Source organism: Sminthopsis crassicaudata, chromosome 4, assembly GCF_048593235.1.
Source record: "Sminthopsis crassicaudata isolate SCR6 chromosome 4, ASM4859323v1, whole genome shotgun sequence".
Classification (NCBI taxonomy): Eukaryota; Metazoa; Chordata; class Mammalia; order Dasyuromorphia; family Dasyuridae; genus Sminthopsis; species Sminthopsis crassicaudata.
In genome coordinates this window covers 468,174,293-468,200,124 of record NC_133620.1, presented here as the reverse complement: position 1 = coordinate 468,200,124, position 25,832 = coordinate 468,174,293, and the positions used below count along the sequence as shown (strand labels likewise).

General features: G+C 39.6%; 1 protein-coding gene across 1 annotated transcript in view; it reads right to left on the bottom strand.

The window, feature by feature from the left end:
- Positions 1 to 25,832, bottom strand: part of DGKG (diacylglycerol kinase gamma) — a 213,458-nt gene that overhangs the window by 86,418 nt on the left and 101,208 nt on the right. Inside the window, exons 27-33 of the mRNA XM_074264238.1 lie at positions 24,156 to 24,239; positions 23,337 to 23,441; positions 21,681 to 21,754; positions 20,518 to 20,592; positions 16,143 to 16,228; positions 14,578 to 14,667; positions 12,814 to 12,974 (exon numbers count right to left, since the gene is read on the bottom strand). Of these exons, the coding sequence (XP_074120339.1) occupies positions 12,814 to 12,974; positions 14,578 to 14,667; positions 16,143 to 16,228; positions 20,518 to 20,592; positions 21,681 to 21,754; positions 23,337 to 23,441; positions 24,156 to 24,239 (675 nt within the window). The remainder of the gene's footprint in view (positions 1 to 12,813; positions 12,975 to 14,577; positions 14,668 to 16,142; positions 16,229 to 20,517; positions 20,593 to 21,680; positions 21,755 to 23,336; positions 23,442 to 24,155; positions 24,240 to 25,832) is intronic.

The following is a 25,832-nucleotide window of genomic DNA, read 5'->3' as shown; positions in this document are numbered from 1 at the left end:
CTTTATCTATAATTTATCTTTCTTGTTTTATTGATTTAAGTCAACATGAAGCTTAGTCTATATTCTCTGAGCACACAGGGGGCTGCAAATGTATTTTATTTTATAGAAGAAATACATTTCTTCAAACTTAGACAAAGTGAATTGCTAATTGACATGTTAATTAGCATGCATTTTCTGCATTCTTCTTTTATATAAGTGGCAATATGTTTCTCTTAAAAAAATACTGACCCCATAGGTCCAATTAGAATCCATTAAAGAATATATTTAAAAATTATAAACTAAAATCCAGATCATTTTGAAAAGAACAAAAATAAGTGTGTGATTGTATGTGAATAATATCTAAAACAAGACACTAGTGGTATAATGTGGATAGCATGCGATACTTAATCTGGGAGATCTGGGTTCAAATCCATCTTCTTACATTTAACAGCTCTGTGACTAAGTGAATCACTTAATTTCTCTTACTCTCAGGTAACTCTCTAGGACAAGTCACAGAAGGGTTCATCTGTGAAGAGAATGCCTTCACATGTGAGGTAATATGCAAAAGAAGTTAAAAAAAAGACTATAAGGGCAAAGTATTATTATTTGGGATGAGTTAAAGTTTTTTTTTTTTTTTTTTTTTTTGCTTCCAACAGTTATAATGACTATTTGACAAAATAGTTTAATGTTTGGTTGAAAGAAAAACAATTTTAGTTTCAATTAAAGTGGTTGATGAGTTTTACTCACCCTCCCTACCTCTTCTCTGCATGACTTAGACTAAGTTTCCTAACATTTTGTGGAAGCTGCTGGGATTTAGAAAGAAATGGCCCAATATAGGATGAAGGGAGGAAGAGTTAGAAGCAGTGGAGCTAATTTTAAATGAGGCAAAAAAAAAAAAAAAAAAAAAAGAATTATGTAGTTTGTGAATCTGTGAAGTAGGGAAGCACATTTATTTGCTGGGGGACATTTCTGGATTGCCCTGAAAGTTCTGTCATATCTCTTCTCTGATTTATGAATTCTATAAAAGCAAATTTCTTTTTCCTTCTCTCCTCTCTTCTCCCTTTCCCTCCCCCTCCTTCCTTTTCTCTCTCTTTTTCTCTCTCTTTTTCTCTCTCTTTCTTTCTTTCTTTCTTTCTTTCTTTCTTTCTTTCTTTCTTTCTTTCTTTCTTTCTTTCTTTCTTTCTTTCTTTCTTTCTTTCTTTCTTTCTTTTCTTTCTTTCTTTCTTTCTTTCTTTCTTTCTTTCTTTCTTTCTTTCTTTCTTTCTTCCTTCCTTCCTTCCTTCCTTCCTTCCTTCCTTCCTTCCTTCCTTCCTTCCTTCCTTCCTTCCTTCCTTTCTTTCTTTCTTTTTCTTTCTTTCTTCTTTCTTTCTTTCTTTCTTTCTTCTTTCTTTCTTTCTTTCTTTCTTTCTTTCTTCTTTCTTTCTTTCTTTCTTTCTTTTCTTTCTTTCTTTCTTTCTTTCTTTCTTCTTCTTTCTTCTTTCTTTCTTTCTTTCTTTCTTTCTTTCTTTCTTTCCTTTCTTTCTTTCTTTCTTTCTTTTCTTTCTTTCTCTTTCTTTTCTTTCTTTCTTTCTTTCTTTCTTTCTTTCTTTCTTTCTTTCTTCCTTCCTTCCTTCCTTCCTTCCCCTTCCTTCCTTTCTTTCTTTCTTTCTTTCTTCCTTCCTTCCTTCCTTCCTTCCTTCCTTCCTTCCTTCCTTCCTTCCTTCCTTCCTTCCTTCCTTCCTTCCTTCCTTTCTTTCTTTCTTTCTTTCTTTCTTTCTTTCTTTCTTTTCTTTCTTTCTTTCTTTCTTTCTTTCTTTCTTTCTTTCTTTCTTTCTTTCTTTCTTTCTTTCTTCCTTCCTTCCTTCCTTCCTTCCCCTTCCTTCCTTCCTTCCTTCCTTCCTTCCTTCCTTTTCTTTCTTTCTTTCTTTCTTTCTTTCTTTCTTTCTTTCTTTCTTTTCTTTCTTTCTTTCTTTCTTTCTTTCTTTCTTTCTTTCTTTCTTTCTTTCTTTCTTTCTTTCTTTCTTCTTTCTTTCTTTCTTTCTTTCTTTCTTTCTTCTTTCTCTTCCTTTCTCTCTCTCTTTCTCTTTCTTTCTTTTCTTTCTTTCTCTCTCTCTTTCTCTCCTCTTCTCTTTCTTTCTTGCTCATCTTTCCCTTTTCTTTTCTTTCTCTTTCTTCTCTTTCCAGGCATTAGAAAAACATTGCATTCTACCTCCCCTCTACTCTGTGGTACCCTCCAGCTCTCTGAAGGGATAAGTAGCGGTGGCTAGTATGAGTGGGGATTGGGAGAATAAGCCCAGAACCGGCTATATGAGAATGTTTGGTTGAGTAAAGATATATTTATTGTTTTCTCCCCACTAGAATGTAAGCTTCTCAAGGGCAAGAGATGTTTTTAGTTTGCCTTTGTATACCCAGCACTCATCCCAGTACCTAACACTTGCCTAAAAAATACTTCTAGATGATTTATTGATTTCATCAAAGAGATTCCTCTTTCTTTGAGGTTTAGCATTGCTGGGATGTCCCACACTATGTTTTTGCAGAGCATTTTATCATTGCCCTCCACACTCTGTGATTTCATACAGATGAGGACAGTCCCTTACTAAGGCACATCAATACTTCTCAGAACTGTAGTTTTAGGGAGTGACTGAAGCATTACGTGATCTGCCCGGGGCCACATAACTAAGTTGAGATAGTAGAGAAAAATACTAAGAGTAGCCATGTGGTACAATGGACAGCGCACTTCCCCTGGAGTTTGGAAGACATCTGAGTTCAATCCAGCCTCAGACACCTGGCTATGGACCCTGTTTGCCTCAGTTCCCTCATCTGTAAAGTGAGTTGGAGAAGGAAATGGCAAACTTTTAGTATCTTTGCCATGAAAAGATACATGTCTTGGGGCAGCTAGGTGGTACAGTGGGTAGAGCACCAGCCCTGAAGTCAGGAGGACCTGAGTTCAAATCTGGTCTCAGATACCTTACACTTTCTAGCTTGTGTCCCTGGGCAAGTCATTTAACCCCAGTTGCCTCAGGAGAAAAAAAAAATTCTTGTCATGGAGAGTTGCCCACAACTGAAAATAAGTGAGCAACAACTGCTGGAGACAGAATTAGAATCTGGGTCTCCCTGGCTCTGAATTCAAATCTCTGCACTAGACTTAAAGGCTGGCTCCCCAGAAGACTCTTCACACTCCAGGAGAGTTTCAGCTAACTGAAGATGCTGCTGTCATGCCCTAAATAGAATTCAAGGGACACAGTATGGAGTATGCTCTCTGAAAGCACTCGTTTCCTCTTCTACGGGAAGAAAAACAGAGTTTTGTCTGCACTAACATGGTATTTCCTTAGGTCAGAGATGAATTAAGGACTTGCAAATGTGAGCTGCCAGGCTCCTCAAAGACACTGTGGGAAAGGCTAACCGAGCTGGCCCCCTATCGGTTCTTAGAGGCTCCCCATCTTCCCCCTTGGGTCCAGCTTTGCTCTTTGGGTTAAACAAAGCAGGCTCGGCGCCTCTTTTCGAGTAACTGCCCTTTAAGACTTTGACCCTTTCAGATGGCATTTCTTAAGCATTTACTCAGGGCTAGGCCCTGCCTTGGACGAGCACATAAAAAGCCAAACATGACATGGCTGGTGCCTTAGGAGAGCTTGCAGAGTTCCCATGTGCCCCCCAGTCCTTGGTATTCTTGGTTCCTTCACCAGATCATCCAAGGATATGGTCTCTAGTATCCTCATCATCCAGCAATCCTACTTTGGGGTGATGGGAGGGCTTCTAACTCCTTAAAACATCATAGCATCCAGACCTGAACCCAATACCCTCAGATATGACCTGTCAGGGTCAGAGTACAAAGGGACTCTTCTTATTGTAGCTCAGATCACTATGCCTCCTTCAGGGCAAGCTGTCATTGGTCACATTAGTGCCTCCTTTTTGGCTGCCTTACTAGCTTAGGTTGAACTTGTGGTCCACTAAAACCCCTAGATCTTCCCCCTTCCACAAGAACTATCATCAGCCACAATACTCCTCCTCCTCCAAATCTGGTAGTCTGAGGTTTTTTTGAACCAGAGTATAGAGGCTTATATTTATCTCCTTTAAATTTATCTTACTCAATTTTCCCCATCATAGTAAGCTGTCAAGATGTTTTTGATTCTAATTCTATCACCCAACATGTTCCTTTCCCTCCTCGGTTTTGGGCTATCTACAGATTTGATAAGTATGCCAGTGTAATCCAATTAAACAAGCATTTATTAGGGCCCTGTTCCATCAGAGGCCCAGTGACGGGGGCTGGGAAAACACAGTTGAAAAACAAGACTACTGTCTGTATGAAGCTTTTGATCTCTGCAGGGCCGGAGTCTCTCCTCTCCTTGCATTTTCTGTATATCTATTTGTATTTGCTTATATTGGTCTACATTGTTGCCCTTCATAGCATGTAAGCTCCTTAATTTATTTTTTGGGGGCAGCTAGGTGGCGCAGTGGGTAGAGCACCAGCCCTGAAATGAGGAGGACCTGAGTTCAAATCTGGTCTCAAACACTTAACACTTCTTGGCTGTGTGACCCTGAGCAAGTCACTTAACCCCAGCCTCAGGGTTAAGGTTTTCCCCTCAGGGGGAAAAATTATTTTGGTTTTTATGTCTTGACACATAGTATGTGCTGATTGATTATTCTTGTCTTCAAGGAGCTTACATTTTATTGGGGAAGGAATACAACCTGTAAAAATCTGAATGTATATGTGATTTAAAGAGGGAAATGCCTTGTTTGGACAGGCTTTAAGTATATATTTCCCTTTACTCAGTGAAATATTTTTGTAATCAACAACTAGCACACAGTGGGATCTTATATTCTCTATACTTTTCAGTTGGCCACATGACTAGGAAGATAGGAACCTTGACAGAAAATAATATTCAAAGCTTGAGCAGTCTCTTCTTATGTTTTCATCAAGGAGACCCCCAGTGGAGTCGTAGACCATTTCTATCAGGATTTCACAAAGAAGAGGAAGTAGGTATATGAACAAGTATCAAGTATCTTCTTGGTCATTTTTTTCTCAATAATTGTATTATCTCTTTGATGTTTTCTATTTTTTAGAAGTCATCCCCTAGCGATATCTTTAGGGGAGCAGCTAGGTAGCATTGTATAGAGCACCAGCCCTGAAGTCAGGAGGACCTGAGTTCAAATCTAGTCTCAGACATTTAATATTTCCTGGCTGTGTGACCCTGGACAAAGTCACTTAACCCCAATTACTTCAGCCAAAAATTTTTTTTTTTATTTCTTTAAACTGTTGTTGCCACTTGGATAGACTCTTGGGAATGTCCAACTACTCTTCCTGATTTCATTTTCCCAAATACCATTTCTATACCCAGCACACTGATGTGGTTGAGTCAGAGTGCAGTAATTACACCAGTATCAAGGAATAGATTGGCATAGAAACACTGGCAGCTCTTTTCCATTTTAGGTATATTGTTGCCCTTGTCCTTGTTTTAGTGACAAATTTCCTTGGAAAGATTGGTTAGGTAGGTTTCATGGCAAGTTCTCTTTAGACTGAATTTCTTTTCCTCTGCTTTTGGGAGGCAACAATGCTCCTTATCTCCCCATATCATCTTGTAAAATATTTACAAATTAGTTGGTATTTGTTTTTGGTTGACCCAACTCTTCACTTGGCAAAGAAGTGAAAGGTTTTCTGTCCAAGGTACTTTGGGGTAGGTGTTCTACCTCTCAGTTGTGGCAACTGTTTGGCGTTAGTCAAGCTTCAGCAGGACAAAATGCAGATGTTATGGTTTTTCTTTTGTCACTTTTTCTGAATTGGCAGCTTTTTTGAATAAGTCAGGTTGGAATCCATAGTAGCTCCATCTCAACTCTATCTTTTTTCAAATGTGGTTTTTATTTTGAATTATTTTCTAACTAGTCAATGATCTAACTACATATGCATTGCCAGTGTTGAAATCTAAATCAGCAACGAGTTGCTTATCAAGATATAGCTTTCACCCAAGGAGATTTTTCTTTTAATTGTATATGCACATATGCTTATGAAATCCAGGCCTTCAAACTCTCTCACTGATCAGAAGATCACAGATTTGGAGCTGGAAGGAATCTAAGAGGTCTTTTAGTTCACCCTCTTCATTTGATAGATGAAGATGAAGAAACTGAGGTTCAGAGAGACAAAGGGAGCTGCTTGGTGTTAACAACTAGTAAATATCAAAATGGGATTTGAACTCTTCTTGATTTCAGGTTGGGTGCTCTGTCCACTATACCAAATGGACTCTCTAATTTTATTTGTTTATATATTTATAAATACTGACTCTATTTACAAGTGGCTAGCATATGCACCCTTGGACTCATTCATTTAATTATCCTGGGCCATCTCTTCCAACATTTTTTTCTTCAATATCCTTCCACCCCCACCATCTTTGCCAAGATGAATGTCTCTACTTTTTTATCTTTTACAGGAGCAGGAGTTTCAGTGGATGGATCAGAAAACTAGAAGTCAGGAAGACCTGGGGACGAACCTCACCTCAGACACTCAGATAGCGACCCAGGCTTTCACTTAAACCCTTTAGGTCTCCGAGCTCTCAGCTCTAAAATGAAGGGTGGACTGCATGGCCTCTGAGCTTCCCTCTAGCTGTCATAGATGTCCACGAACTTATGAAGTCACTTAACTTCCGTGGACCAGGGTTTTCTCATCTATTAAATGAGGGGTGGACTCAATGACTTTTAAGGTCCCTTTCTAAATCTCTAATTTTATGAATTGTTTTCACAGTTACTGATGCAAGACTAGATGGACAAAAGTCCCGTGAAATTATGTTTCTTGGTTCCTTTTGAATATGAAACAAAATGAACTCCCATGATGCCCTTGATGCGGGGTGCCCCTCTGTGGCAGCTTCCCTGTATCTTGTTTTCATATGGAGCAAGAATGCCAATATGTTTATGAATCATTTCCTCCTAATTTCCTCCAGTAGCGTCTGCACTTATTGATCTATGGGTAAAAATGGCACATTTAGAATGAGAACAATTAAATTAATGCTTGCCAACGTTCTGGAAGCTGGGTGACTCTTTGCCCCTTACACCCTTTATTTTATGGTCAGATTGCCATCATTGCAAAAAGGGCTATTTTCTATTTTTATCTATTTCATGAGTTGCTATGGCCAAAATGTTCTTTAGTGGCTAACCTTTCAGTGCTCCAGCCCTAAAACTCTGTTATTTTCCCAATGGGACAGTTGATTAGAAATGGGGGTGTGAGATTTCCCTCCAGTCCTCGGTTCCCCCTATTAATAGCTTTCGGAATGTGCGTCCCCCATCCAGAGACTAGATGTCCTTTCCTTACCTTAAGGGCTCGGGCCATGCAAGGTCCCTGGGGACTCCAGAGTTACAAATCGCCCAGGAATTAGACTGTAATCAAAACTTCCTGTCACTGATACCCCTGATGCTTTGGCATTTCTGTAAACCTCCAATAAACGATGGGGAGGAAGATGCCAGGGGAAGTGGGGGGAGGTGGGTGTCTGAAACCCTCAACCGCTGATGGCATCAGTCAAAGGGACCATGAATGGAATGCCGGATCCCTATTAAGCCTGAAAGACTTATCTGTTTATTTGTGTAGAATGGCACTCAGGAAAAACAGCAGTTCGCAGTAAGGCTTGGGGACGGACGCTTTACTTTGGTTCTGCTCCCTAGCCCAATTCTGGGCCCCAATCCCTGGTGAGGAGGGGAAACCCGGGGCTATTTGTCCTCGTAGGACCAGGGAGGGGAATATGGATTTTTTAGGGCAAACTCATCATCGCCCCTGGAAAAATAGCTCGGCCCATCGGCCCTGCTGCTGGTTGGGGAATGGTAGCCTCTTTACAAATGACAGGCAGCAAACATTTGTCAATAATGCTTTGTACCAACTCCCACAGATACAGCGCAGTATTTACAAGGCTTCTCTGCCTCGGGTGTTTGATAATCAGTACAAACAGGGATGTAAATGGTAGGCTGGTTCCCTGCATGTTGGCTTAGAAAAAAAATCCATCTAATGCACGTAGCCCTCCAAAGTTTAGAAAGTCAAATAAGGAGCAAGGCCATCTGCAAATGTCAGAGCAGGGCTCAGGCCAGGCTGGATGGTGCTAACTGATTTTGTCAAGAGTGGCCCTTTTCAAATGGGAAAGAATGAGCATGCAAACACAGAAAAGATCTGCCATGTGATGGCCAAGGCAGATTAGCTCTGCAGAAGGACCTCTCAAGTCCCTTCCCCCATGAAAATCCCATGGACTAAATAATTACTGACATTGCCTTTTAGCTCGGTGACCTAGTCCCTTCCCCCATGAAAATCCCAATGGACTAAATAATTACTGACATTCCCTTTTAACTCTGTGACCTTACGTGTGATCTTGGATAATACTGCTTAATCTTTCTGGGCCTCAGTTTCCCCATATGTAAAGTGAAAGGATTCTATGGTCCCTCTAAGCTTTTGAGCTGATATCCTATGATTACTTTGGAGGATTTGGAGCTAAGGTAATAAGCACGATGAAAAGAGCTGTTGATTTGGGGTCAGAGTATTTGAATTCCTGCCCTTGTTCTCCTACGAGCTACAAGATCATGGCTAGACAAGTCATGGCGAAGGGTCACAGAGTATCTCAGAACGAGGTTGAGTGACTTGCTCAGAGTCACATAGCTGGTAAGTATCTTTATGTGATTTGAATCTTTCTGACTCTGAATCTAGTCCCTGCTCTCTCCTGACTTTACCTGATCTACATCTTTATAATGAAGAGGATGGAAAAAACCAAAGCAATAAGGATAAACTAAAGTCCTTTCCTATTCTCAGTCGAGTTGCTATGACCTTGTTGTCATATATCAGAAATGATATCTAATGTCAGTTAACATATTAATCAGTTAATATGTTACTATAACCTTGTAGTAAAATGTTAGGAGAAAGGAAGGATTAATTGCATTTGATGTGGATCAAAAATGTTGAGAGAAATTAGCTAGGTGGCGCTGCAATGGATAGAGCAATGGACCCAGAGTCAGGAGGACCAGAGTGACCTCTGACATTTATTGGCTGTGTGACCTTGGGCAAGTCACTTAAACCCAAATGCTTCCAAAGGCAAGACAAGACAACAAACAAAAAAAGTTAGGAGAGCACGGCAGAAGTCTTTCATTGTGTGTAGTCTATGGTTCAATTAAACTGGCAGGGCACTATTTAAATTGACTGGCTGGAACAAGTGGTCAACAACGCTCTGACATTTTAGTTGAGTCTTTCCCCCAAGGGAGGACAAGGCTTTGTATTTCTTCAATAAATTAATTACACACCAGGGTTAACTAACCCTGACTTCTAATTAATCTATTAATGGCTCTAAAGCATTGGGTGATGAGCATTCAGTTGCTAGACCAACCACTTAATGAATTAATTGATGCACCTATTTCATTTATCCAGTGAGTATTTATAGAATTCTAGTTTATGCACTGCACTGAGTACAGGAGAAGATAAATGAGAATTGTATGACTCGGTTTCTCCCTTCCAGAAACTTGTCATGACTGAGAGGCAGAATGGCACAAGGGAGGAAGCTGGATTCGAGCCAGAAGATCCAAATTTGAATTTCTGTTCTGTTACTACTAAAGACAAGGTCCAGGTTTTTTCCTCCCAGAAGAAAGCGATTAGCCCATGTGGCCTCTGAAGGAAAAGGCCAGGATGAAGCCCCCGTGCTCTGACGTCAAACCCCAGCCTCTTTCTATGCACAAACATCGTCCCTTTGGGAAACCTGGTGGAGTGCCAGTGGTGAGGAGCAGTGAGACAGGAGTGGTGGTGGGAGGTGGGAGTAAAGAAGGCCCTTGGAGAGGGCTTGATATCTGTGCTCGTTACATTCCCAGAGTTTAATCAGCCACTTGGCAAACGTTTCATCCGTTCTTCTGAATTTGCTGATTGATTAATGAATTCTGACTTTGTTAATAGTGGAGAAACTCAGCAGAATTTTGAGCAAAAGAAGGTGCCTGATTTTTTTTTTTTAAGGAACAGCACAGCGATGGCAGATTGCAGAGCTACCTTTAACACTCTTTGTTTTAAATATCAGTTAATATGATGAAAAATAAAGCACTCCAGGCTATATATTTATTCCAGTTAGAAATGAAGAAGTAAGGAAGCCTGCTTTAAGTAGCAGAAAAACCCGAGTTCAAATCTTTCCTCAGACATTTAATTGGGCAAGTCATCTAGCCAACCTATATTAAATAATATCCACACAAGGCTGCAAAAGAGCATTGGGGAGGCAACGTCCTGGCCCAAGAAGATCTTAGACTTCAAAGTTAGAAGACGCTCCCTCAAGTCGAGCCTCTGACACTTAGTAGTTGGGCAATTGGGACTAAGTCAGGCTTAGGCTGGGAGGCAGTTTTGTGACCTGGGCAGCTGTGCTCTGGCTGCTGTTCAGAAAGTGGGCATCCAAGAGTCCTTGAAAGAAGCCCTGGGGCATGGATGGAGAATAAGAAATCTTTTAGTGGTGTCAGGTTCAAGTAGAAATCCCTGCTTGTAGTTTATTAACTTAGAAAACCACAAGGTAACATCATCAATGTCATATTGTAATTATATTTTGTTAATCCAATTATGTTTTAATCTGGCTCAGGTTCCAAGTTTTGCAGGCAGAGCCTTGAGTTTAATATCTCTGAGTAAGAAGTAGTGGAGGCAAGAGGGTATTGAAGATAGAGGGGTGACCTTGGAGTCATAAAGACTAGGGTTTAAGATTAGCCAATGACCAGTTTCCTAGCCACATGTCACTCAATGGACTATCCAGGCAACTCTCTGACTCAATTACAGAGAGGCCGTTGCATGGCATGGAATGACATCAGGTCTGTACAGATAGACATAGTATACACACAGACATATATACACACATGACATTCATATGTACACATGCAGCACAGCTTGTATTGGTCTGATCAGCCACAGTCAGACAGCTAGGTGACTTGACTGTAACATAGTGATGTCCTTTTGGTCCTTTTTGAGAATGAAGGACAACAGCCAAGGGACACACATGTATTATATGTACTCAAACAAACGAGACTGAACCTAACTTCTCAAGGGAAGTGGGAATGGCCCAAAGGCCAAGAAGACTTCTTTGTGATATGAAGAAAAAGACTCAGTTTTGTTGTTCCCTTTTCTTTTTTTGGCCATTCTGACTTTTTGTTTTAAAATAGGCAGTTCTGGGAGGTTAAGAGATGAATTATGAGGCTACCTCTGGGCAATGAAGAGCAGAGCCCCAGATCAGTTGAGGAGCGACAGCTACTGTGACTCTAGCAGTCTCATGAGCTGGGGACAAAGGGAGAGGGAAGAAGGTCACTTTTTTTACCTGAATCCTTAAGAATGACATAGAATGGTAATGAATTTTCTCCCCATTCTTCCTTATTAGCTAAGGGTGTTCATGCTAGGAAAGTATTATCATCTGAAACAAACGTTGGGGAGGAGTCAGGTAGGAGGGGAAAGAAATAAATTTTCTTTTGCATTTTTAAACCCATTTTATGAAAGTTATGTGATCAGGCATTAAAGCTTTGAATACAAAAAGAAAGAGCTTGAAGAGAGTATAATATTACATTGGGTAGGGGAAATGAACTGAGAATATACAAAATAAATTTCATATCGTAATATTTGACCAATATTTCATCTCTAGCATTGGACTGGGAGGGTAGGATAATGAGAGGATTTTTGTTTGTTTTTTTAGCTACTTTTGAAATATGGAATTGGGAGCCTCCATGTCTGGAGAAAGTGACCAGACATTTGCAGACTTGAGTGATCTCTAGTGGCCGGCCTTGAAACTGCAGCATGATGGAGGAATTAGCCTGAGTGTAACTGATGCTTGTAAGAGCATCATCAGCTTTAGGTAAAGCGCCCCTTGGTGGTTACCTCAGCTATTGAGCTCTGAGCTCATTCAAACCCCTTGACCAGATTTTTACCAGTAGACCAAATCAATATTCCAAATGAATATCGAATTTGATACATGTATATGTCAGTTATGTTTATCTCATGATTTTGGATATCCTCTGATACCCCTTAAGTCTCTCTTTCCTTCCTCCTCTTTATTCCCTTCCCTTTTTATCCCTTTTTTCCCTTCCTTTTTTCTCCTTCTTTCCCTCTCTCCCTCCCTCTCTCCTTCCTTCTCTTCCTTCCCTTTACTCCCTCTTTTTTTCCTTCCTTCCTTCCTTCCTTCCTTCCTTCCTTCCTTCCTTCCTTCCTTCCTTCCTTCCTTCCTTCCTTCCTTCCTTCCTTCCTTCCTTCCTTCCTTCCTTCCTTCCTTCCTTCCTTCCTTCCTTCTTTCCTTCCTTTCTCCCAAAAATTTTGCTCATTTTTATAGTTGATGAGACAAAGGCTCGAATAAAGTAAGACTGGCTTAATTAGGATTGAAACTCTGATCTCCTCTAGACCATTAACGGTATATTTATTAAGTGTCTACTATATGCAAAATACTGTGCTAAATGTTGGGGATAAAAATGCAACAGTTCCTGTCCTCAAAGAACTTACATTCTCCTGGCTTTTCCTGGTCCCAGGTAAATGGTACCATTTCCATTGCATAACACTGCCTTTAAAAAAAATCAAACTCCATCGTCTCATCCATTTCTGTAGATTTTCAGAATCATTTCAAATTATATTGTTGTCTCAGAGTAAACTTTGCTTTTGAAAAACTCCAATCTTAGTTGATTTTTTTTGAACTAATCTGGGTTTATAATCAATTTAATTAGGATGTGTGTGTGTATCTCTAGAGGTCAAGTAGATTTTGACAGTGAACAGACTGGTTCCAAAATTAGGGGAAGGGCTGGAGCAGACAAAAATGGGAAGCCAAGAGGGAAAGAAATGGGGATACTCATGGATGCTAACTTCTCCTCACCTCAGTCATTCCTTCATTAGAAGGGAAAGAAGATCTCTAATCAACTCACCACACCAATAGAGAAATAGTTATTGAACACGCAGTGTGGAACAGGGTCCCCTTTATTGTCCTTGTCTTTGGGGGTGATTTCAAGGTGCCACCGATCCAGCATCACTTCAGAACTTTGCTCAATGTCCTTTAAGAGTTTGATCAAATTGCCACCTTCATAACCTAAAGAGCATCGCATTATATTAGCCAATACACTAGAAACAATCGACATGTCAACAAAGAGAATAGGTCAGCCATCAGCATAGACACAGGGAACTCTTAATACATTATTGGCAATTGGGCAAAGGGATGCAAATGTTGGGAAGAACAATATGGCCTTGATAAGAATCAGGACATTTTGTTCTGGTCATATCATTTCTAGGTCTCTCTCTCCAAAATAATCATAAGAAGGGAGAAGAAAAGAACTAAATACAATTTTAAAATCACCCATAACTGTTTTATGTTAACTATAATAGCAAATACTGGTAAACAATCTATATGTCCAATTCGAAAACGGTTGAATAAATTTTAGTTATATTGATCTAGTGGAATATCTTGAATTTAGAAAGTGATAAATTTAAAACATTCAAGGAAGTAAGAAATGTGCTATGGAGCAAAATGAATTCTAAAAAAGTCTACGTATAGCTCTTTAGGAAAGGAAAGAAAAAGAGAAAAGAAAAGAAAGGGAAAAGTTATACATCCAATGGTGTTGGAACTTAGGTCAATTCCTGAATGGGACGTAGAAAACCATTTTTTTCCTTTGCTTGCTTTTTGCTGGCTAATTTATCTAGTTCTGCCTTGTTAAAAGTGAAGAGTTTGGGATAAGAACATGATCTCTCTCTTGTTCGTTTGACTATTTGTATTTGATGATACCACAGGAAGACAATGACTGATTTTGAGTTCATTGACTGGGGGAAGGAGTGAGGGAGGGATGATATACTTTACAAATAACAGGAGCTCTCCATGGTTTGAGTCCTATGAGAATGAGAAGTGAGGCAGTGTGGTACAATGGGGAGGAAACTAGGTGTGGAGATATGGATTCAAATCCCACGTTATCTATTTACTAACATTTTTTGAGTGGGAGATAGTAGTTGTGATGAGACATTTTGTCCTGAGGAGTCATATTCTACTTCTCCTTCTTCTGACCCATCCAATACCTAAGGCAATTGGCTTTATCCAGGCTCTCAGCATTCTCTTTCTCTTGGTGCACTGGGCTCACCTTGTTTCCTCTCCTTGGAGTCCCTAACTCTCTTTAAGATTAAATTCAAATGACACTTTCTTCAAGTGACAGGCCCTTCTTGGTCCCTGCCCAGTTGTTAGTGCTCCAACTTCAATCACTACATTTATTCTTCCAAAAGAATATAAGCCCTTTGAAGGTGGGAACTGTCTTTTTTTCCTTTGAAATCTCATTAACACTGGAACACAGTGGAGGGTTTAATGAAACACTGGTGGATAGTTAATTGTTATCTATTATTATTAATAATCATTAACAATAAAATCATCAATCATTAAAAATTAATGCACAATAACAGTATAGCAATTTATCTCAGGATCATCTAATTTCAATGAATATAAAGATTAAAAAAAAACAAAATAATGATGAGGGTGTAAACAACAATAATAACAATAACAATAATACAAATAATAGTGAGGAGGGTCCTTCCTTATTCCTATTATGCTGAAATTTGAATATGTGCTCACAGCTATTTTCTATACTAAACTTACAAATGTAATTAAGCTAAATTCTTATCCCTACAGATAGATCCCAATGGGAATAAAAGCTCACCTCTTCCCCAACGGAGACACCTAGAAAGGTCATTTCCTGTTCCAAGAGGTAGGATTGCCACTTTTGGATATCTGGGAAGATTAATCTTATCTGTAAATCAAGGAATAAAAGACACTGATATGAGAGAGCCTCAGGTTTGGCCATTGACTGCAATACCATGAGTCACAGAATCTTATCAGTGACTGACTCTTAATTCATAATCCTAGAGGGAGCTAAGATAGTACCAAAAGGAGAAACAGTGGGTTCTCGATTCCCATAGGGAACATGTGGTCCAAGTTGGAAATATACTTTTTTTTTTTTTTAAAGCTAGTAAAATTATCTGTACTGGATTAGCAAACCTGTTAGAATTAAAGTGGGTTCCTAGCCATTATTTAGTTTAGTCACTGAAGATAATGACCAACTATGAAAAGAATAACGACTCCGTATTTTAGCTCCTGGGGGAAGGAGACACTCAGTGAAACCCCCCAAATTGGCGTAGCCACCAATCATCAGTCACCATGAAAATCTTCTTCATGGGATACTTGCCTCCATTGTGACTGCCTATGGAATCAGATCTTCACTCTCAGAAGGAGCTAGACAGTTGAATCTAACTTTTTCTTGATCATCCTTTATATCAGATCTGACAGCTGGCTAGTCAGCTTCCATTCTAAAAGCTCTAGTGAAGAGGAGTCCATTCTCTTCCCAATTTCATGGTAATTGTGGGGAAATTGTTCTTATGTCAAACTGAGTAAGAGGCATATTTCATAATGGCATGGGAGAGTTGGCATGGGAGTCAGGAAATCTGTGTTCAGGTCTTGCCCTGTGCACATATTGGGCAAAGCTCAGGGTTTTGGGCATCACTAAAATGTTAAGTCACAAAATAGCTGATTACATTGATAAAGGGAGTTTCTTCACTGGGATTTTCATTAATTTTTGTGATCTCACTCACTTTTTATGCACCTCAGTTTCCTTGAATATAAAAGGGGGGATTGGAGAGGCCTCTAAAGTCTCTTCTATTACTAAATCGGGTTTTTAAACTTGGGGTCCATGGATCCCTTGACAGAAATCAGACGATCTATAAACTTGAATGGAAAAAGTATTACATATTTATTTCAATATTATTGGCTTCCTTTGTAATCCTCCATGTTTTATTGTGTATATCATTTTACACAAGTTATCATTTTTAAAACATAATTCTGAGAAGAGTTCAATAGACTTGACCAGACTGCTGCTCAAGGAATCCAGAACATGAAAAAGGCTAAGAACCATGCTCCAGAGCTATGTTCCAGTGATATATTTCTGGAGGTAGCTGGTTCCCTAAGTCTTTCCCTTCTCCTCCTCTCTCAAGTTCCAGAAGCTTTCTGTATGACCTTTTGGGAAATCAGATTTCTCTTTCTAGTTCGAGTTTCTATACTGCTTCTCTAAACAGGAGAGGCAACCATTCTTTTTCTATTTACAAATGTGAGCTCTAATTATATTAGTAATGGAAAGAACACGTAGTCCATGCTAGGTTTTCCTTTTTTTTTCAAATAGGGACTCTGCCCTTGACTCACCATCATCCCCTTTCTTCCCACTTTGTTACTTACCGATGCAATCCAGTACCCAACCGACAGTCCCATCTCCTCCACAAATGAGTATGCGAAAGTTTGGCACATAGCGGAAAAAATTCAATCTGGGAAGAAGAAGAAAAGTCAAAACAAGTCGGTTTACTAGATAATACTAGGTAATGTGATGCTGGGTAATTCAAGTGAAAACTTCCTCTTCCTACATCCCCAGAAGTATACCCTGGGATGAAGAGAGGAATTTGGAAGAAGCTGAAGGTCCTTAGCTTTTTAGATTAGGAGGGGCCGATTTTGTAGTCTATATTCAGGTTGGTTAAATGGGGCTTTTGTGTATTATAAAATTCAGTGGGAGCCTCTTAAATGCAAGAAGCAACTTAGTGATTTCAGATGCATAAGTGTTTCATTCTCTCCCCTTACTCCAATGTTGGATGCCCAGACTGCTTGCCATCCCCCCTACTCTCCCACAGTGTTTCTTTCAACTTTTTTATTATCCTCTTTTTGTATCTCCAGAACTCAGCATCCTACTTGGAATATATCAGGTGCTTATAAATATTTGAGCAGCTAGGTGGCGCTGCAGTGGATAAAGCACCCAGTCTGGAGTTAGGAAAATCTGAGTTCAAATCCTTGGGCAAGACATTTAAGCCCATTTACCTCAGTTTGCTGAGCCAAAGAAGGAAATGACGAACCACTAGAGCATCTTTGTCAAGAAAACTCCAAATGGGATAATGAAGAGTCAGACATGACTGGAAATGACTAAACAATACAATAAAAGTTTGTCAACTGATTGACTGGTATTGGGAGCTGGATTCAGTTTCCATACTAATGCTAGGAATGGTATTGAGGTAGTGTGATGGAGTCAGAGATCCTCGGTTCAAAACCCACCTTAGATACTTATTACCTTCCTAGATCTTGCAGAAAGCAAGCAAACATGTAATCCATTAAGTGCCAGGCCGAAAGACAGAATTGAAACAGCCCTGCCCTCATAGAGATTATATTCTTTTAAACACTTACTGTGCCAAGCCCAAAGAGGTTATATTTGAATATATGAATATGAATATATATGAAAATATATATGAAATAGAAATATTTTCTATTTCACTGGTAAAATGAAGAGATGGGTATGAAGTAGAAGGTCTCTGAGGTCCCTAAATCCAGAAAGCAATGATTCTTCTGATAATAACAGAAGTCTTACAGAGTAAGGCTGAAAGCATTTTTATTATTTTCCTTCTTTAAGTGAGATTTACTCTGTCACAGGTAGAGATGACCATTGTCACTAGAACTAATGTAATGGTGAAGTATCTTTACTTAGGAGCCTAAAGACCTGGGTGTTAGCCCCCACCCAATAGGGAGGTCACTTTGAGCAAATCACTTCTCTCTGCCCTGATATTTCAGTTTCCTGATTGGTCAAATAGGGGAAGGAATCCCTGTTTTACCACTTTCCTCCCAGGGCCATTTTAAGAATAAAATAAACCTTTATGAACCATGAAATACTATTCATTTGTAAGCAGAAGCCTTGAAGGGCGGCGTGCCATAGTGAAGAGAGAGTTGGGCTCAGAGTAAGGAAGATCTATCCAACATGGCACATCCTGGCTGCACAAGTCCACCCCTCGCTGCCCCAGGGGAATCTCTAATGCTATTAATTTCAGAGAAATTGGCCACCTGTATGGTAGAGGGGCTTCTTCCCTGGGTGCTCCCTAAACTGGGATGAAATCACAGATCTAGTCTGCCCCCAAATTATCATTCTCATGCAGTTTTTGAAGTCCTTTGTGCTGGTGCTCTTAGAACTATTGAATCCAGAGTAGAGCATTTATATGGGTTCAAATGCAACTTTTGATGCTTAATAATATCTGAGTAAATTTAGGCAACTCACACCCTTTTCTTCATCTGCAGAATGAAGAAGTTGGGCCCGAATACATCTCTGAGCCATAGATCTGAGATTACATGGAGTTCAATGTGTCAGACACAGGACCACATATTGGGGTTCCATCCTATCAGACAAGCTTTTATTAAGTGGCAACTGGGAGTCAGGCATTGGTCTAGGTGCTGGGGGCCCTGAGGGGCTACTTGATGTTCTGCCAGTTTACATCAAGCCATCCCTAAAATACCTGCAAGCTGACCAGCTCACAAAAATGCCAACTATAGGTCCTGACCAGTAGATGTCCCCAGCAGGCTGGCCTTTGCCTCCTACAACTTAACAAGGTCTCAAGCAACATAGATGGCTTCTGTCAGGAGCCAATGTACCAGGCCTTAGAATTCATGCAACAAGGGCTCCTGGGTAATATGGAGGGAAAGCTGTGCCCACACTGAAACTGGTATCCACTCTCCTCTGACACTATTCCCACTTGGTGCAAATCCTTATCAACTCAAGGCTGGATTTTTGCAATAGCTGTTAGTGGGTCTCTCAGTCAAGATCCAGCCTACGTTCAGTTGCCAAAACCAATTTTTTTAAAATGCAGGTCTTATACAGTGCCTGGTATATAGCAGGAGCTTAATAAAAGCATTATTGATTGATCATCATAAGAGTAACTTACTATATATGTATGTGTCTATCTGTCTATATATCTATCTATATCTTCAAAATTTGCAGAATTTATCTCCTTTATCATCTCCTTTAACCCTTACAATAACCTTGTGTGGAAGGCGTTATAATTTTTATGTGTATTAACTCCTTTAACCTTTACAATAATTTTGTGTGGAAGGCACTATTAATAATTTTTATGCGTATTAATTCCTTTAACCCTTACAATAACCTTGTGTGGAGGGTGCTATTATAATTTTTATGTATATTATCTCCTTTAACCCTTACAACAATCTTGTGTGGAAGGCACTATTAATAATTTTTATGTGTATTATCTCCTTTAACCCTTATAATAACCTTGTGTGGAGGGTGTTATTATAATTTTTATGTATATTATCTCCTTTAACCCTTACAACAATCTTATGTGGAAGGCACTATTAATAATTTTTATGCGTATTAATTCCTTTAACCCTTACAATAACCTTGTATGGAGGGTGCTATTAAAATTTTTATGCATATTATCTCCTTTAACCCTTACAACAATCTTATGTGGAAGGCACTATTAATAATTTTTATGCGTATTAATTCCTTTAACCTTTACAATAATCTTGTGTGCAAGGCACTATTTATAATTTTTATGTGTATCATCTCCTTTAACCCTTACAATAATCTTGTGTGGAAAACACTATTAATAATTTTTATGTATGTTATCTCCTTTGATCCTTACAATAATCTTGTGTGGAAGGGACTATTATTATTCTCATTTTACAGATTAGTAAACTGAGGCTTGGAGAAATTAGATGACTTACAACAAGGTCAGACAAATTCTTTCAGTGTCCCCTGTGGGATTAGGAACCAGGGCTTCTTGACCCCAAGGCCAGAGCTCTGTTCACTATAACACACCCTCTCTTACTCTGTGTCTCCCTGCTCCCCTGGTAGTTTGAAGCATATATATCCCATTCCTAACTAAGAGCTGCTGGCCTCTGTCCCATCTGGGTGTGTCCTGTCCCCTTTGGAAGGACACTGATTTTCAGATCAGACTTTCCTTGGGTGTTCTGAGGCTCTCCCTTATTTGCCTCCATAGGGCATTAGCTATCATATATCTTTTGATAATCCATCTGCTCGTGGAGATCCTAAAGATCCAGGTCTTCCTTTTAGCTACTGTAATAACTTGTACTTCATCCCCAGAGATTCTAGAGTTAGGGGACCTTGGTTTAACATCCCACCACTAAAGCTGGGACAAGCACCTTTGCTTCCTCATCTTTAAAATAGGAGAGCTTGACTAGATGGCCTCTAAAATCCTTTCCAGTTCCATATCTTAGGCCCTGTCAACTTGCAATTCCAAGAAATTTCTACATAAAACAGAAAGGTTAAAGGTTTCCTTGCTTGCTTTGCTTCTGCTCAGCTTTCTGGTCAAAGCCTTGACAAAGAACAAAATTCAGGAAGGAAATAGCGGACGAATCAGGGGCTTGACACTCCCAGAATGTGGAGGAGCTATTTGTTGTGCTTATAACTCATTACTCTGCTACTTAATTTTCACCTAAATTTGTAGAATATGAGTCAATACTTAATACAATACAAAGGAATTTACCAGCCCACCATACCTGTTAATCAAATAAATGACAAGAGAAGTTGCTCCCCTACCCATTACTTTGCCAGGAGTCAAGAGGCTATTTCCAAAATGGAGACAGTTAATAACATCTGTTCCTGAGACTCTCCAGAAAGAGAAGGTGGACACCGAGGAGTTTTTGAAGAAAGGGAGAGGAAGAGAGAAAAATAAGAGGGAAAGATGAAGTGAAAGGGAAGGATGGAACACCAGAAAATTCCTTATTGTGGGATGGAAAGAAGAGAAAAGTATCAAAGAAGATAGCATCTTCATACCCTGGAATAGGCCCCGATTGCTCCAAGTTGTAAATTTGTCTGGGGTTGAGCAGATACTGGAATTTCCGAAGGATTCTATAGGAACAAAACAGAAGGGAGAGAAAAGCAGAAACAGAAAGGAAATGTCACTGGAAGCAGTTATAGGAAGCAGATGACCTCATCAGTCCACTTCTAACCTATGTGATGAGGATCTCTTCTAAAAAGGCAGAGACACTAGACATGGCAGGTTCTGGACCCCTGACCACCTCACCAGGAAGAGGCTGTCTCTCCTTCCAGGAGAAGAGTGGAATGATTGACAACCTTCCGACCTGAATGTTCTTTTTTCATCAAAGCACAAAAGGAGTCATCAGCAAAAAAAAAAAAAAAAGTATGGAACCCCCATTTTGTTAGTTTTTTTCCTTCTTGGATGTCTTATTTATACCTTTGGTGGTGTGATTGCCCACCATGCACGGGCTTTCAGAGCATGGGAGAAGGCTTAGGATCATGAGTCTATATAGGAATGAGGAGGGAGGGTCAGGGAGAAGTATGTGGGTGAGGACTGAGTTAGAAAGTACCAGATCTTGGGTTGTTTTAAGTATGAAGTTTAAGGCTTAGGGAAACTCAGTGTAGTACGCAGAGAAACCTTCCCAGAACCTTCCTTCTTTGTCCCATAGTCATGAAACTTAGCTCTTGGTGGCTGTGGCAATGAGCTCTGTCCCCAAACATGGCAATCTTTGTGACCAGCAATGAGAAAGTACTTCAAAATATTAATTTTCTTTCATTCTCTGCCAGAAGTCTCTAAAAATGTGTTCAGATGGATTCTTGCTGATGAGATGAACACCTGCTCTTCTCAAAGACATGTCTCAGGCAAGTTGGTCTGGCGAAGATTTCTTTTCTTGGCCTTTTTTCTACTCTTCACATCCCTCATAACTATGGTCCAATTTCTGACTCTATCTGGACGCGACTATAGCATCATTTCCAAGAATGACTCTGCCTAAACTCACCAGATCACCCATCTTTTTTAGTTCTTTCTATAGTTTTGAGTAAGAAAGGTGTTGAAAGGTAGGGGAGAAGAACGGGTGCCTGTGCAATTTCCAGTGACATAGAAGCTTACTATAAAAGGAATTCAAAGATGGCCTGCTTTCCAAGCCTTTCTTCTTTAAGAAAACAATAATAATACATACCTTTCTCCTTGTCTTCCTCCACTTTTAGGATTGAGCAAGACAAGCAGGGGATGTGTATCCTTTGGTGGAATAATCTGAAATACACAGAACAAGAAAACACTTTTAGAATCACTGAACCATCAAAATCATCTAAACCAGCTCTCTCTCTTCCCCCTCCTCCCTTTCCCCCCCTCTATTTCTCTCCTTTTCATTTTTCTTCCTTTCTCTCCTTTTCTTTATGAATCTTTCCTGTTTCTCCCTTCTCATTGTGGACATGCACAGGGGAGCTTGTTACTGGCTAATTAAACTTTGGCAGTAGCCTCCTGGCAGAGACAAAGTAATAGTGATGTGGGTGGGAAAAGCTGCTATCATTTACTTGACTGACAGGCAAGGCAGGGTGGTATATTCTTTGAGTTTATCTTCAAGACTATGTTCATCGACATCTTCCAAATGAATTATGGGAGGCGCAGGCAAAGGAAACAGAATTACCTTACTGTATTGCTTGACTTGCATTTAAGAACTAAATTCTACAATGCTGTGGCCAGGAAAAGCTAGAGAAGCAGGTAGCAAGGTAACTGCTCACATGCAATACCATTGCTCATCTTTCTTCCAGCAGTTTCCAGTTGAGATACGGCTCAAGCCCCCAGCCGAACCCCTCTTCCTTCCTGACTCTGCTTTGTGGATCTCATTGCTTGTCAACAATTCATCCAAAAGACTGAGCAAAAGTAGAGACAGTGTGGAAAGCCCCATCAGCCCTTCTGCTTTATGACAGATTCTTAGTGAAGCATGCTGGGAGATAAACAAGGAGTACTACAGTAATTAAAGTGAGACTGTCAAGCCATAAGATTTACTTATCCCTCCATCCATGAGCATTGGGACATGAGTTCCAAAGATTTTGTTATGTAATGGTGGGACCAGTCCAGAGAGGAGGACTTTAATATCCACTCTTGTAAGGGCTGTGTTTATGTAGCGAGCATTTCTATGGTGATGGATTGTGGGAAATGGATGGGCATTTTAGGTTTCCACAGTTATAAGAATTAAATTGGAGAAATGGAACATAAATTAGAAAACTGAAACCCACAAGAACATCAAGGACTAATCAAGAATGTAAGCTCCTTGGGGCAGAAACTGACTTTTGCAATCAGAAGTGATGGCCTGAGATTTGAAAAGAATCTTGTTCTTTGTCCCTAACCCTCCACTGTTAGCTTCCCCTTTCTAGAATGTAAGCTCCATGGGAGCAGGGACTGGGTTATGTAATGAAGGGGTGGATATTCATGTTGTGTAATTTCTGTAATATCCAATTAATGAGGAATGGGGGGGGGGAACTTGTGCTTCAGGATAGGAAATAAAATGCTGCCTTTGGAGTTTCAAAGGCACCTAGGCACCCATTCTTGCAAGAATGTAAAATACATTTTGCTGCATTTATTAGTGAATCGGTGGAGTTCTTGGTAAGATATTTTGTTTCTTACAATGATTTATCATTTACAAAATATTTATTATCTGATTTGATATTCACAACCACTTCTGGTAATTAAGTGCCAATTTCCATTTTACAGATGAGGAAACTGAGGTCAAGAGAGGCTAATGGATTTTCCAAGAGCAAGTGTCTACAGCTTATAGAGTTTATAAAGTGGGAGGATAAATGGCAAATAAAAGATTCCAGGCAAATTCCTGTACCTGTAATCCATGTCCATCCATCAAGGAGGGGTGGAATTGTTTAGCCTCCGAGGGAGAAGCCTTAGAGATGAAGCATTTACGCAAATCATTTCCCTCTTCTTTGAACTAGGAGAAGAAGTGGGAAAAAACCAACCATATCTTAGATCAAAGATGGTTAACATAAGGAAACACACTATGGTGGGCTAAGGAACTTTCCAAAAATGTGGACTTCGGCCAACTCAAGCTTATTTCCCTGACCTTTCCCACTGCAAGATGGTACCTTAGTTTGTAGGCTTTGGTTGTGGTCCATGGAGGCAGAGATTGACAAAAAACAAGTGAAAAAGGAAATATTTCCCCAGGAGAATGCTAGATTGTTCAGGTCAATTTTTGTCCTTTTATTCCCAAGCTTCTTTTTCTCCCCTCATCCCCCCTAAATATAAACTCTTCTAGGGTTTATATTTATTTTTATTATCTCAATTTTAAAATTTGCATTCTCACAGTATAGTCCAGTGCCAGGCACTTTGTAGGAACTTAATAAATGCTTATCAAGTACTTGCTATTGAGTCCTTTCAGAGACAAATATCCCAATGCTTTACGCCTGACTATGTGTTTTCCTTTTCTGTCTTTGTTGACTTGTTAATGGACTGGCTAAATAAAGAACATTTTTGGGAAATCAGGAGATTTAAATTCTAATTACTTGGTAATATCATAATAGGCTTAGGGCAGGACAAGGCACATTAGCATCCAGACTTGATAATGAATCCCTGAGTGGTGAGATTTGCTATAAGAAGGCCAGTCATAATGGAGGAACAATGGAAAATGCTGAGCAAGCAACTGTACCGCAGGCTTCTTCACTGGTCTCCTGAAGTGAACCATGGTTTTGTCTGCCTGTGAATATTCTTCCTCAGACATTTCTTCGTAGTCCTTTGTGGAAAGAAAAAAAAAAGCCAGCCAAATCTTAGCATTGGGTTAAATACTGGAGATACAAGGGGCAAAAAAAGAAAGAAAAAAAAAAAGAAAGAATTCCTGCCCTCAAGAAATTTCCATTCTAACAGAGGAGATGACATGAATATATATGATGGGAGTAGAAGAGTTCCTGTGTTGTAATATACTCTCTCTATGCAACAATTCAGTTTTGAGTCCACCCTGATGCAGTTTCATTTACACAAAATAGCCAGTTACATTGATGTATGGGATAAACTGAGTGAAGACTTCTCTTGGGAATATGGCCTTGAGACTTTGTAATAATAAATTGATCTACAGACTAAAAAGCTGCAGGTGTTTGACTATCTTGGATGAACATTCTCCCTCCTATTCCCCCCACCTCTTAATTAGTATTTAAGTACTTTTAAAGGCATTGGTGGCTTTGGGAATTCAGGTAACAGAATTCTCTCATCCAAGAACATCTGTTTGCATATGTTTGTTTGTTTGTTATTAATATTCTTTTGTTTCTGAGATAGACTTCTTTGTTTAGAGAGTAAGCCTGGACTCCCCCAGATAATGGGAGAAAAAGTCAGGGATGGGGAGGAGGAGAAGTTGGGTACTTCTGGTCTATTTAATTTTGTGTTTTGCAGTTTGTGCTTTGCACTCTTCTACTGACACATTGTCTGTTGGGAGTTGCCCTTTCTCATGAGATCGTAATAAATCCCTATCACCTTTTTTTTTTTTTTTTTTTACCTTGGTAAGGGTCTGGGTAAGGGTGATTGTCCCACACAAATCATAATACTTTTAGATCTTAAACAAAACTATTTGCTTAGCAATAAGATCCAAGAATTAACGTCACAGATATTCACATTAAAGTCAGTGCATGAATCCTAAAGTACAACACGTTCTTCATATACATGGGTCACCCTCTCCCACCAATTCACATAGTATCTGTGAGGGAGAAGTGGGACACAGGTATAAAAACCTGTCCAGGAGGTCCATGGGTGAATATAACTCCCAACTCTGCCCTTGTAAACTTGAATGTCTTTTTTTGTATCTCAGGAACTGGCCAAAAAATTTCATGATGGACATAGCTTCTGTGGAACAAATGTTTCATGATCCCTTTAGTTGATTCACACAGTGCTTGACTAACATCTTCTTAGAATAATCTCATCCAAACCATCTGATTTGCTGAGTGAATTCAATGATTCTTTGTGTTCAAGATATTTCTTTACTCAACTGGACTTCTTCTAAAACAACTGTTGTATCCATCACTTCCAGTTTCATATTTAATTGTGCAGGTTGGAAGTCTGTCCTTTTATGCCTCTCTCTCTCTCTCTCTCTCTCTCTCTCTCTCTCTCTCTCTCTCTCTCTCTCTCTTTCAGTTTCTTTATCTGTCTATTTCTGATTTATCTGGGTTCAGACTCTGAATCCTTTAGCTTATGGTTAATAACCAAATTCTCATCTGTCTATAAACAGACACACTATATTAGCTCTCATTTCATAGAACAGTGCTGGGGTACTACAGTTTGTCACATTTAGAATGAACAGTTGTTTTAGAACTCTGATTCAGAATAACTTTTTTCTTAGAGC